The 13,281-nt window shown below is 30.6% G+C and overlaps 2 protein-coding genes across 3 annotated transcripts; both read left to right on the forward strand.

The window, feature by feature from the left end:
- Positions 1-295: 295 nt before the first annotated feature.
- LOC126323785 (general transcription factor IIF subunit 2-like) lies at positions 296-1,220 on the forward strand. Its single transcript, XM_049994785.1, has 2 exons — positions 296-485; positions 546-1,220. Exons 1-2 carry the CDS (start codon positions 306-308, stop codon positions 1,122-1,124), a joined length of 759 nt encoding a protein of 252 aa, XP_049850742.1. The 5' UTR covers positions 296-305; the 3' UTR covers positions 1,125-1,220.
- Positions 1,221-9,622: 8,402 nt separating this feature from the next.
- Positions 9,623-13,248, forward strand: LOC126323736 (vacuolar protein sorting-associated protein 11 homolog). 2 transcript variants are annotated; one of them, XM_049994728.1, is made up of 4 exons: positions 9,623-9,820; positions 9,892-9,943; positions 10,060-10,298; positions 10,717-13,248. In XM_049994728.1, exons 1-4 carry the CDS (start codon positions 9,743-9,745, stop codon positions 13,144-13,146), a joined length of 2,799 nt encoding a protein of 932 aa, XP_049850685.1. In that variant the 5' UTR covers positions 9,623-9,742; the 3' UTR covers positions 13,147-13,248. The 2 variants fall into 2 exon arrangements, with proteins under 2 accessions (XP_049850685.1, XP_049850686.1); XM_049994729.1 differs by lacking the exons at positions 9,623-9,820; positions 9,892-9,943; positions 10,060-10,298 and adding an exon at positions 10,299-10,366 and having other exon boundaries at positions 10,717-13,201.
- The last annotated feature ends 33 nt before the right edge of the window (positions 13,249-13,281 follow it).

Raw genomic sequence — 13,281 nt, forward strand, 5'->3', positions numbered from 1 at the left:
TCTGTGCTCAGCCAGCAATGATCACGCTCTCTTCTGTAAGATGTACTGAATAGATCGGCGCAACCAGCATTCAATTAAAAAAAACGGCCAAATCCCTTTCTACTCACAAAAACGAACTTGGCCACAAAAAACGCGCTCTTTTTTTTTATCCCTCGGTTCCCCCCATCGGCGAGAGAGAACCTCTGTCTCGCCCATTTTTTTGCTTCGGCTGTCACTCCAAAAAAACGAGCTATTTTGTACACACAATTTGTACATGCATACATACAGCCTTTTTCAAAGACAGTTTTTTAGTGTCTACTGCACTTATGAACGCTCAGATTAAAGCCGATAGCGATTCTGACGCAGGCAGAGTAGACATATCTCGGTGTAAAGAGGAAGTCTGGCTCCTCAAAATCCCCAAAAAAATAGCCGATAGTTGGAAATCTCAGCCACATGACGCCGAACTTGGCTCAGTGAAACTTAAGTATTGCAATGACCACATCGAAGTAAGTGAAACTCTTTTTTTTTCCGATTCACCATGATACTCATCGTGTTTTTACCGAAAGCTTAGTGGCATAGAACTCGAGCCTTTGGACCCCTCTTTCCCGAGTACCTGTTCTTTAACTAAGCGCTCTGTTCCATATTCTATGTTTGCCTTCAGTGAAGGCAAGCCCGGAAGGCTAGCCATCGAAGGTAAAATAAGTTCGCAGCACGCCATGCACGTAGAGGGCGACGGTATGGTCCCTCTACTGCGAAAGCCAAAGAGAACCTCTGGTACCATCATCTGTCTATCCAAAAACAACATGTCCAGCGATGCAGACAACAATGCCATTATCCCCAATACCGCAAACAAGCGGGTGGTTGACAGTCGTGGTATTGCTGACAAACGCGTCCGCATCGCGAGCGAAGAACTGTTACCTTTGATTATCGAAGCCTTCAAAAGGCAAGAAAAGTATACATTCAAAGACTTAAACAACGAGGTTCAGCAACCAGATAGCCACCTAAAAGACATTCTCAAAACTGTCTGCGATAAAACCCGTGGAGAGAAAAATAGAGAATATTACACATTGAAACCAGAATACAAAATTTCATTCAATGCTGCCGCAGACAGCCCTAATCCATCGCAAAACTTAGGACCAAAGTAGCTTTCATAATATCCTTCTTATGTCTATATAAAAAAATATTTTTTGTGTCAACCTAGTACAAAAGAATGACAACGTACATGAAAACAAAATGACAAACAGTGGTATATATAAAAGTGTGTACATAAATAAAAATAAAATGTACAAAACGGTGTACATATAATGAAAAATATATTTATATACTAATGTAAATCAAATACATGGTGTAAATGAAAGTATGTATGATAATTTTATTACTGCGAATAAAAATGGTATAAATATGAATGAAAGTGTATAATTCTGTGATTATGGGTAAAAATGGCATAAATACAAATGAAAATATATAAAAGAAGTGTAATTTATTGTTACAAATAAGAAAAAGTATATAAAGTACATGACAAGACAAATAGAGTGTATACATAACTTTGTACGTAAAAAAATAAAATATGCAAAAATGTACATATAAAGGAAAATACTAACGCAAATTAAAAACATGATGTAAAAGTGTATAAAGTAATGTTACAAATAAAAAGATATATAAATGAAAATATATAGGAATATGATTTTATTGCAAATAAAGTAGTTAGTTAAGCATAATGAAAGTATATGAAGGAGCATAATCTATTGCTATAAATAGAAAGTGTATATATCAGAAAACAAAGTAACAGAGTAATATGTGTAGAGGTATGTATATGAAGAATAAAATGTGCAAAATGGTGGTATATCTATAACAGAAGAAAATGACATACATTAGTATAAAAACACAGTGTAAACGAAAGTATATATGATTTTGCTGTTAGAAGTGAAAATGATAAAAAGTAATGAAAGTGTATATAATAATTTACTATTAGGAATAAAAATGATATAAAATAAATGTAATGAAAGTGTATATAATAATTTACTATTAGGAATAAAAATGATATAAAATAAATGTAATGAAAGTGTATATAATAATTTACTATTAGGAATAAAAATGATATAAAATAAATGTAATGAAAGTATATATAATAATTTACTATTAGGAATAAAAATGATATAAAATAAATGTAATGAAAGTGTATATAATAATTTACTATTAGGAATAAAAATGATATAAAATAAATGTAATGAAAGTGTATATAATAATTTACTATTAGGAATAAAAATGATATAAAATAAATGTAATGAAAGTGTATATAATAATTTTACTACTAGGAATAAAAATGATATAAATATAAAGTATATATATATATATATACAAGATTCTAAACAAATATATATAATTCATTATTACAATATATTTGCAGAGTATATTTATAAATTAAAATTTTTGATAGCTAACAATTTTAACCTGTTTTTATTGATCTAAAAGTTTAATGTTCCAATATATAATATTAATAATAGTTTGAATTATCCAGATATATCACTTTCTAGGAAGTCATTATTAATATTATATAATTATTGTTAATCCTTATTTATATATATATTTAATAATAATTAAAGGACATCTCAATATATCGTTTTATATTATATTATTTACATAATATAATATTTATAAACTCTAATATTTACAATTCCTTAATTATAATATAATATTTTTCATTGTCTTTTTCAATTTATTTTCATAATTATATCTAATATAATATATATTCATCACATAGACTAATATATCATATTATATTATATATAATTATTATCCTATTTAATCTAGCCTTATTTTTTATATTTCTAGTTTTATATGCTTCCAACTATTAATAGATTATATATATATAAATATATATATAACCATATAAAGATTTTAGCTTTATATCATTAAATTTTCATTTAAATATATTACCAATTATCTTATATTATTGTTCCTCTCGTACTAAATAATATTACTATTAAAATAGGATTATATTGTATACACCTGTAGGTTAAAACTAACCTGTCTCACGACGGTCTGAACCCAGCTCACGTTCCCTTTTATTGGGTGAACAATCCTACACTTTTTGAATTCTGCTTCACAATGATAGGAAGAGCCGACATCGAAGGATCAAAAAGCAACGTCGATATGAACTCTTGGCTGCCACAAGCCAGTTATCCCTGTGGTAACTTTTCTGACACCTCTGAAGGGAAGGATTTAAGTTTATATAATCCATATATAATATATAGATTATATTTATCCCATTTAAAAAATATGGTTTCAAAGGATCTTTAGGCCCAACTTTCATTTATATATTATTCTTACTTAAAATAATATTCAAATAAACATTTACCCTTATATTCTACATAAGATTTCTTTTCTTATTGAGTTTATCTTTGGACACCTGTGTTATATTTTAACAGATGTGCCGCCCCAGCCAAACTCCCCATTAAAATAATTTTAATGATATTTAGATTATGATGCATAATTTATAAAATCATACAATTATAAATTGTATTATCTATATTTATCATTTAATTAAAAAAATAATAATTATAGTGGTATTTCATTGACGTTATGACAATAAATTGCCACAACTCCCACCTATACTATACTAATTTTATTTTTTTAAGTATTTTAACTAGAGTCAAGCTCAACAGGGTCTTCTTTCCCCGCAGGTTATTTTTATAATATTTTTATATATTATATAAATAGTTATTTTTGTATATAATAAACATTTACCCAAGCCCGTTCCCTTGGCTGTTATTTCACTAGATTATTAATAGGGACAGTAGGAATCTCGTTAATCCATTCATGCGCGTCACCAATTAAATGACGAGGCATTTGGCTACCTTAAGAGAGTCATAGTTACTCCCGCCGTTTACCCGAGCTTTATTAAATTTCTTTAATATTGACATTCTGAGCACTGGGCAGAAATCATATAATGTCATAAATATTATCTTATATCTATCATTATACTATGTTTTAGTTAAACAGTCGGATTCCTCGTTTTAGTAATCAGTTCTAATATAAGATATATATAATAATCAAGGTAGATTATTATATTGATCCATCAGAGCCAATCTTTCTCCCGAAGTTACAGATCTAATTTGCCGACTTCCCTTATTAATATTAATTCTATCGACCAAACGATTTTATCATAGGATACCTGATGCGGTTATCTGTACGTTCATTATTATATATTTTTAAATTATATATAAATCTAATTTTTACGAGTACAATACACAGTTAAATATTATTTTTTATAATATCGTATATATTATATTGTTACATATAATATATATAATATTACATATATAATATCTTCTATATAGTAAACAATTTCTATTAATAATTAATATTCTATTGTCTACATTTATATTTATATTAGTATAAATATATATATATATTATAAAGAAAAGATAACTCTTTTTTAACCTATATTATACTTTTTAGATTTATATTTTTAGACATGTCACCACATAGCTATAAACAGTATAAGTGTTTATAGTTTATATTATATATAATTAATGGTTAATTAATGTTAAAATTATTCCCTTTCTTAATAAATACTTATATTTATTCTTTATATATTATTTACTATATTGTATTAGGAACGACTAACTCTATATAGATTAACTTTATATAGAAACCATTATCCACTTCGGTCCTCATATATATATAATCAATATGATTATTGAATTTTATTATGAGTATTTGCTACTATAACCAAGATCTGCTCTTAATATTTATTCATAATAAATCACTTTATTACTTTATATAAATATTAATGTCCTCCTACTAAGATTTATATAATTTGTTATAATAAATCTTGTAAAGAATCGATATTAATTATATATTAATATATATAATTATTAGTGATATACCAATAATTAATGCATTAATAATATTAAACAAATATATAATATATAACTATATTATATTTAATTTGTCGATCACTTATGCGTTATCCATTTTAAGCACAATTTAATTCGGCAGGTATGTTGTTACACACTTCTTAGAGGATATCTACTTCCATAATCACCTTCCTGCTGTCTTTATTAAATCATAGCTTTTACCTTTATCAATATTCGATAAATTCATTTTAACATCTTATCTTTACTTATGGTTGATCCCATATAACCATATCTGCTTACCAAATCATGGCCAACTAGGTATAATACATATATATTACATATTTAAAGTTTGAGAATAGTTTAGAAATAATATTTATTCCTAATCGTATAATATAACCGAAGTTATATTATACATTAACTCTTATCATTTCTTTACCTCATAATACTAAATTATATATATATTAGATTTAATATAATATATATATATAGATATTTATTATACCCGCTATCCTTAGAGATATTTCGGAGGAAACCAGCTACTAAATGGTTCGATTAGTCTTTCGCACCTATTCCCATATTATACAAGTGATTTGCACGTCAACATTGCTACGGTCATCCATTTTAATTTCTTAAAACTTCTACCTATACAGGAATAGTTCACCATCTTTCGGGTCCTAAAATTAAAACTATAAGTGATTTATTTTTTATATAAAAAAACTAAATCCTATAAACTGAATATTATTTCTATTTCTATATGTATATTTATTTTGACTAAATAATAATACTTGCTTTAATTTTAGACTCCTTGGTCCGTGTTTCAAGACGGTTATTATTAATATCATATCATTTATAATATATTATTATATATTTTTATTTAATATATAACATATTTTTATAGTATATTATTCTATATATATATATAGAGAATAATATATTATATTAGATGATATCAATAACGTTAATTATATTAATAATTTCAAAGTCTATTTAACTCTCTTTTTTCAAAGTTCTTTTCATCATTCCCTCACGGTACTTTTTAAATATTCACTATCGGTCTCCTTTTATATATCATATTTAGTTTTAAGAGTAATCTATCTCTTTATATATATATTCAGAATATATATATATTTTATTAGATTTGCAATCTCAAACAAATCGACTCTTATTACAATAATCATATATATATAATATGTATATATATAAAATTACAGGACTTTAACCTTATATTATTATTTTATTTCAAAATCAATTAATATTATATATACATTATTAAATAAATATTATTGTAACTAATATTACATTATTGATTATTTATTTATACTATTATTACTAATAGATATAATCAATTTCAATAATTGAACTTTTATCTACTTTCACTCGCCGTTACTAATAGAATCACATTTGTTTTCTTTTTTTATAACTTAACCTCCTCTTAGTAATATGCTTAAATTCAGAGGGTCATCTTAAATATTTCAAATATATCTCGTTATATCTATATATATACACAAATATATATATATGTATTATCTCTATATATATTTGTGTATATATATATAATTGAATATATCATAGATTTAATTATATAAAAGATTATATTTTATATAACATAATAATATATAATATATATATATTATAATATAATATTTGAAATATTTATACTATATATCTATATATGATATATAGTGCATTTCGCATTAGAGAACTTTATTATTCATATAAACTAATTGTTTATAACATATTTGTAATTCATAATAATATTATCGTATCTAACTACGCTCATCATCGTTTAAAAGGAACCAAGATATCCATTATTAATATATTTTTATTTTTATATTAAATATTATTTATTTATATATATATATTTTTATCATAAATATAGTTTATATAATTTATAGAATACTATATTATATATTTATTGTTTTTATTTTATAACTCTCTAATGATCCCTCCGCAGGTTCACCTACGGAGACCTTGTTACGACTTCTCCTTCCTCTAAATTATAAAATTCAAATTAATTTGTAATATAGTTATATAGAGGTATAGATATACATATATAACAAACTACTCCTTAATTTTCATCTCATAATCCAATCGGTAGGAGCGACGGGCGGTGTGTACAAAGGGCAGGGACTTAATCATCACATGTTGATGACATGTAATTACTAGGAATTCCTTGTTCAAGATTAATAATTACAATAATCTATCCCCAACTAATTAAATAACATTTTATATGCTCTTAGCTATATTTCATATAGCTATATTTAATTTATATATTAATATAATATTAATATATAAATCTGCTTATTAAATCATTCTCTTGTTATTATTGTAACACGCGTGCAGCCCAAGATATCAAAGGGCATCACAGACCTGTTATTGCGATACTTTTCAAATTACTTAATATTTGATCGTAATTAATCAAATATGATCTATTTTTTCATTATCTTATATATATATAATATATATATAATAACTAAAAATACAACATATTTTTATCATCTCGTTCGTTATCGGAATTAACCTGACAAATCACTCCACCAACTAAGAACGGCCATGCACCACCACTTATGATATCAAGAAAGATCCTTTATTCGCTAATTATATTAATCTGTCAATCCTTTTCATATCCTACCTTGGTAAAATTTCCCGTGTTGAGTCAAATTAAGCCGCAAGTTCCACTCCTTGTTGTGCCCTTCCGTCAATTCCTTTAAGTTTCATTCTTGCTAACATACTCCCCCAAGAAATATAAATATTCAACGATTTCTCATCAAAATTCTTAATATATACATTTATCTTCTAATCCATATAGAACTATTAGATATTTTAATATATATCAAACCTTTAATTATCATCATTTACTGGATAAACTACGACGGTATCTAATCATCTTCGATCCTTATCCCTTCGTTCTTTATTGACAAAATTACTCTTATTAAATGCTTTCGCTTTAGTTTGTCTTGGTTGAATCATAGAATTTCACCTCTAGCCAACCAATACATCTAATCCCAATCATTTTCATTCATTATATATACTTAAATCTATCATATACCTTAATTGTTACTCATATTTTGTATAAAACTTATTATTCCTTCAATCACTATAATTTAATTAAGGTATTATATTTATTAAATCTTTCTATATTTTATATCTAACTATTATAAATAATCAAATATAAACTATAAAAATATAAACTTCAACTACGAACTTTTTAACTTCAACAATTTTAATATACACTATTGGAGCTGGAATTACCGCGGCTGCTGGCACCAGACTTGCCCTCCAATTTAATATTCTAATTGTTATTTTAACTCATTATCATTAAAGCATATCTTGGTATAACCAAAATCACCTTTACGTCATTTCTCTACCTCTGTACATTTCTATAATATACATAATATTTGCATATTTATATATTATAGAAAATATTTACAATTGGGTAATTTACGCGCCTGCTGCCTTCCGTGGAAGTGGTAGCCATTTCTCAGGCTCCCTCTCCGGAATCAAACTCTAAATCCCCGTCACCCGTTATAACCTAGGTTAGCCTCTATCTAACCTACCATAGTTGATAGGGCAGATTCTCTTGTAATTACTCGTTTAAATAATTATAAACAATTTTCATACTTTCTATAACCTGTTTTTACACAGATTATATACTTTTTTGTTATTACTCACTTATTTCTAACAAAACTAATATAAATCATGTATTAGCCCTAGATTTCCTACGGTTATCCATATAATTTATAATTACTTAGATTAATTAAACTGCACTATTGAGCTGTCCGCAGTCTCGTTTTCTATAAATAAAAAACTTATACTTACACTTGCATGGCTTAATCATCGTGACAAGCATATAACTACTGGCAGGATCAACCAGGTAACTATATATATATCTAATATATCTTTTACTATATATTACTCATATTATATATTATATTATACATAATATATTATAACTCATCTATAACTCGTCTATAATAACTATTCTCTTTATTAATTTATAATAATAATATTAATTATTATTATCTTTTATATTCACAATATAAAATTATCATTATTATATATATTCATCTTATACAACTAGCTATATATATATATAATTTATATTTCAATATCTAATATATTTTATAACATATTTATTAAATATAAAATTTAATAATATAATATCAATTAATAAAAGTACATCTCTATAGTATCATATCAGATATAATGTTTAGTTATATCTGAAATCATTACCTTTTAGGTAAAATAAAATTTTAATATATACTATGACAATATACTTTTAATTCGATATAACACTTTTTTGGTATATTTGACATTAATTTAAATATTATATTTTAATATTATAAAAATATATATTAAAAAAATATATATATACTATTTTAATTCTTTAATTCACTTTTATATATTTATATTTTGATTATTTTTTTGTTAATCACTAATTATGTTCTAAATATTTCTCTACCCCCTTTTTAACATTTTAATTGATCGGTTTCAAGCGGATATAATAAACTAGATACAGACTATAGCATAGACGCCTTGTCAAAAAAAGACTAGGCCGTCTATTTAAGACTTTGTTTACACTGAGCAATGCGGGTTTCAGATTGTTTTTTCGCTAAGGTGACAAAAACATGTCAATGAATGTTGAAAAGCGCATTTTTAAAATAGCCGAAGTGTAACGGCGTTGACAAAAAGAATCTAAGTGTCATGAACAGAGAACGATTACATCGTTTTTATACAATCTTTTGCTAGTTCAAAAAGCAGATTAAAAAAAACTATAGTTTAATATATTTTGTGCATCACTCTCATGTTGGCCATTTTAAGCTTGCCTCGAATCTGTTATTCTTATGAGGCCTCTATCGCGATTCTGTCTATACTAGCACGAAACCGATAATCTTTGTGCCATGTTCAAAAAATTTCAGTTTTTTGAAAAAGCAGATACCACTGACTTGGTCTATTCCATCCGCAAAACAGAGGTCAAAGTACGTGCTACAAAATAAATATCGGAAGGAAACGCCATCGGTTTCTTTACTGACTGCTCTTTTTTAACCAGAAAATTGAGCTAACGTGCTGTGCAGGTTCTCATGATATTCTAGTACTAGGAGGTATGTTCTTATTCGGCCCTCTGTGTTATAACGTGTGTATGCAGTGTTTAATATAACAGGAAGAATATTGGCAACTACGGCTGTAAAGTTGACTAATCCTATCGACGAACTTTCAGATGTTTATGGCCAAATTCACATTTACAATGAGCAACTAAAGGAACCTTATACTTGGGAAGCGTTTGGTCGGAATGTGAGGTTACTGGGGTTGGTCATGGATGCGAGCGTTCTCGTGTCGTTAGGAGAAGAAGAAGACGAAAAATTCTTACCAAAATTAAAGATATGGAATTTGAAATCTATTAAGAGTGGAGGACAGCCAGAGCTATCGAATGTGACTCCACTGATTGAGAACGCTGCAGTAAGTATTGCTTTTTGTCGGAGCTCACTTGAGTTACAAGAACTGCTGTTTTTTGTCCTATCTCTCAGGTGTGTGCGTCTATGTGTTGTGCTATACGTGTGGTTGTTTAGCACTCAAAAAAGGAGACGAATAAACGCATCACAGTCTGTTGGCCCGCTTTGGCCATCACACATAACATAAAAATTTCGCACAGTCAAGCAATGTCTCTGTCGATGCTTAAGTCTGATGTATACAATGTGCTCATGAAGTCCGTCATGATAGATATATATATATACACACATGCGATTTTATGTGTATACGTTTTCGTCTTCGTTGCCAAATGTGTCTGCATTTTGTCCTTCCGTGTGCTCCCCAACCGCGAGCTCTTTTTATATCCGTGTGCATATCAGTCCGTTTTTACAAATCAGATTTTGTTTAGATCCACGTAATGGCATGCACGCCGAATCTGTCCCACCTGGCAGTCGGCCTTTCTAGTGGGATGATACTGCTTTCGAACAAGAAACAAGGGATGATCTCAACTCGGTATCCAGAGGCGTCGCTGACTACCAGCTTGTTTTTTTCGACGCAGGCGTCGAATTCATTTCTGTTCTCCACGACACCTTCAACAGTCGAAGTATACCGCGTGAACGCAGACTCGCTGTCTAACCCGTCGACACTGGACGTCAATCATGGATGCGATGTCGACTGCAGTGCCATGAATTCGGCCGGCGAATTGATTGTAGCGCGGTCCGACGCAATCTATTTTTACTCCACATCTGGCTTGATAAAGACAATTTCCTATCCTTCGGCCTGCGTATTTTTGCAGTGTCACAAATGGTATGTAGTCCTGATTGAGCATGACACTCACCAGGCCGACCAACACGTGATTACCATTTATGATCCAACGCTAGATGGGATCGTCTTTTCTGGCTCGCTGGGAAGCATGTCACACGTGGCATTGGCATGGGGAAAGCTGTTGGTTTTAACCAAGGATAGCCAGGCGATACAGTTTGTGGAGAAGGATCTAGAGGTCAAATTGGAGATGTTGTACCGAAAAAACGATTATTCGACGGCGCTCAAGTTATGTCAGCAATCTCATGCAGACGCCAGCATAATTGCCGATTTACACAGGAAGTATGGTGACTATTTATACGCCAGGGGCAATGAAGAGGATGCTATCGAGCAATTCATTCTGACGATTGGTATATTGGAAGCAAGCTACGTGATCAAGTTGTTTTTGGGCGTACAACAAATCCAGTACTTGGTCCTATACTTAGAGAAGCTGCATGAGGCTAACCTGGCTAATCCAAACCACACTGAGTTGCTCATCAACTGTTACACACGCCTCAACATGTCTAAAGAGCTGAATGAGTTCCTTGAGAGGCAGAACTGGGAATGTCATACTGAGGCAGCCATCCGTCTGTGCTCGCAGACAGGTTACGTGAAACAGGCCTTAACCTTGGCCAAGAAGAAGGGCGATCATAGGATAGTGCTGAGCATCTTGATGGAAGATACTGGAGCGAGCATGGACGCGTTGGAATACATCGAAACGCTAGAACCCACTCTGGCACTGTTTTATTTGAAGTCACACGGAAAGGAGCTGACCAAAACTCAAGCTGGGTATGTGTTGAAATGTTTGATGAAAGTGTGGCCCAAGGCTCAGGAGGCGTATGCTCGGCAAAGGAAGAAAGAGTATTCGGCCTTAATTGAAGCAAGCAACATCAATGCTTTGAGTGATATCAACGCATCGTCTTATTCTTTGGATTCTATGTCGAAAGGTTTGACAGAAAAAGAAAGTCTGTCCGAATCGAGCATCGTCAAGGCCGAGGATCTTATTAGCGTGTTGATTGACTGTCCATTATATTTGATAGAGTTTTTGGAATATATCATTGGAGAGTCGAAGACGTCAAAGCACATTTGCAACACTTTGTTGGAATTGTACCTGCAATCTGATCGAGAGAAGGACGATCAGAAGCGCGCGTCTCAGTCCGAGGGAGAAGTGTCCAATCCACCGAGTAAGTTTTTTGAGTCTGCTGTTCAGCTCTTGAGACATCCCCTGGCTGAATTCGAAGATGGCCATGCGTTGGTGTTGAGTTTGTTGTATCAATTTCGTCCAGGAATTCTTTTTTTTTACGAAAAAATGAAGCTGCACCACGAAGTGATCCAATTCTATATGGACAACCAAGAGCCGGCCAACGTCATCAAGTATTGTAAAAAGTATGTACAAGACACCACGCTTTGGATGAAGGCACTGAAATATCTTTCATCCGACGCGGTTGTTTCGTCCGATGAAGGCAGCGATTCTACTCTCTGGCTTCAACAGCTTCTGGACTACATCGAGCAGGAGCGCATTCTGCCTCCTTTTCAGGTAATGAGCATCTTGTCTCGATCGGAAAAGACTACACTGGGTATGGTCCGAGACTACTTGGTAAGAATCTTGCAACATGAACAACAACAAATCGAGCAAAGTCAAAAGATCGTCGAGCAGCTAGGACAAGATACCGAGAAGAGCAAGCGAGAGATCGAGTCTATTCAAAACGGCGTCCAGCTTTTCCAGCAAATGAAGTGCAACCTTTGTCAGGAAAGCCTGGAATTACCCGCTGTCTATTTTCTTTGCATGCACTCTTTTCATCTGCGGTGTCTGCGAGATAGCGAGACAGAGTGCCCAATCTGCGCGCCTGAAATGCACAATTTCAAGAATCTTCAACGCGCCCTTCTAGAGAAGGCGCAGGACCAGCGGGTCGAAGAGCTTCATCGGCTTTTAGAAAATTCCAAGGGAGATGGGTTTGGAATCATTGCAAAATGCTTTGGAAAAGGAATTTTCTCCAATTTAGACCAGCTAGGGAAAACAGAAAATTTAGAAGAATAGTGGTTTACTCTTGGTGGCGCGAACTGAAAAAAAAAAATTTCTAGGTTTTTTTAATTCCTAATAAAAGGCTGTACCAAACTTTATTGTGATGCCAAATGCAAAAAATTTCTCCGTCTCTGACCAGCAGAGAATAGG

This window comes from Schistocerca gregaria, unplaced genomic scaffold, assembly GCF_023897955.1.
Source record: "Schistocerca gregaria isolate iqSchGreg1 unplaced genomic scaffold, iqSchGreg1.2 ptg000867l, whole genome shotgun sequence".
Taxonomy (NCBI): domain Eukaryota; kingdom Metazoa; phylum Arthropoda; class Insecta; order Orthoptera; family Acrididae; genus Schistocerca; species Schistocerca gregaria.

Excerpts from the sequence above, each read along its gene's own strand:
- LOC126323785 (XM_049994785.1), top strand. The coding sequence starts at position 306 with ATGAACGCTCAGATTAAAGCCGATAGCGATTCTGACGCAGGCAGAGTA. Across the intron at positions 486-545 it reads ATTGCAATGACCACATCGAA|CTTAGTGGCATAGAACTCGA; the intron begins GTAAGTGAAACT and ends TTTTACCGAAAG.
- LOC126323736 (XM_049994728.1), top strand. The coding sequence starts at position 9,743 with ATGTTCAAAAAATTTCAGTTTTTTGAAAAAGCAGATACCACTGACTTG. Across the intron at positions 9,821-9,891 it reads TCCGCAAAACAGAGGTCAAA|AAAATTGAGCTAACGTGCTG; the intron begins GTACGTGCTACA and ends TTTTTTAACCAG. Across the intron at positions 9,944-10,059 it reads TGATATTCTAGTACTAGGAG|ATGTTTATGGCCAAATTCAC; the intron begins GTATGTTCTTAT and ends ACGAACTTTCAG.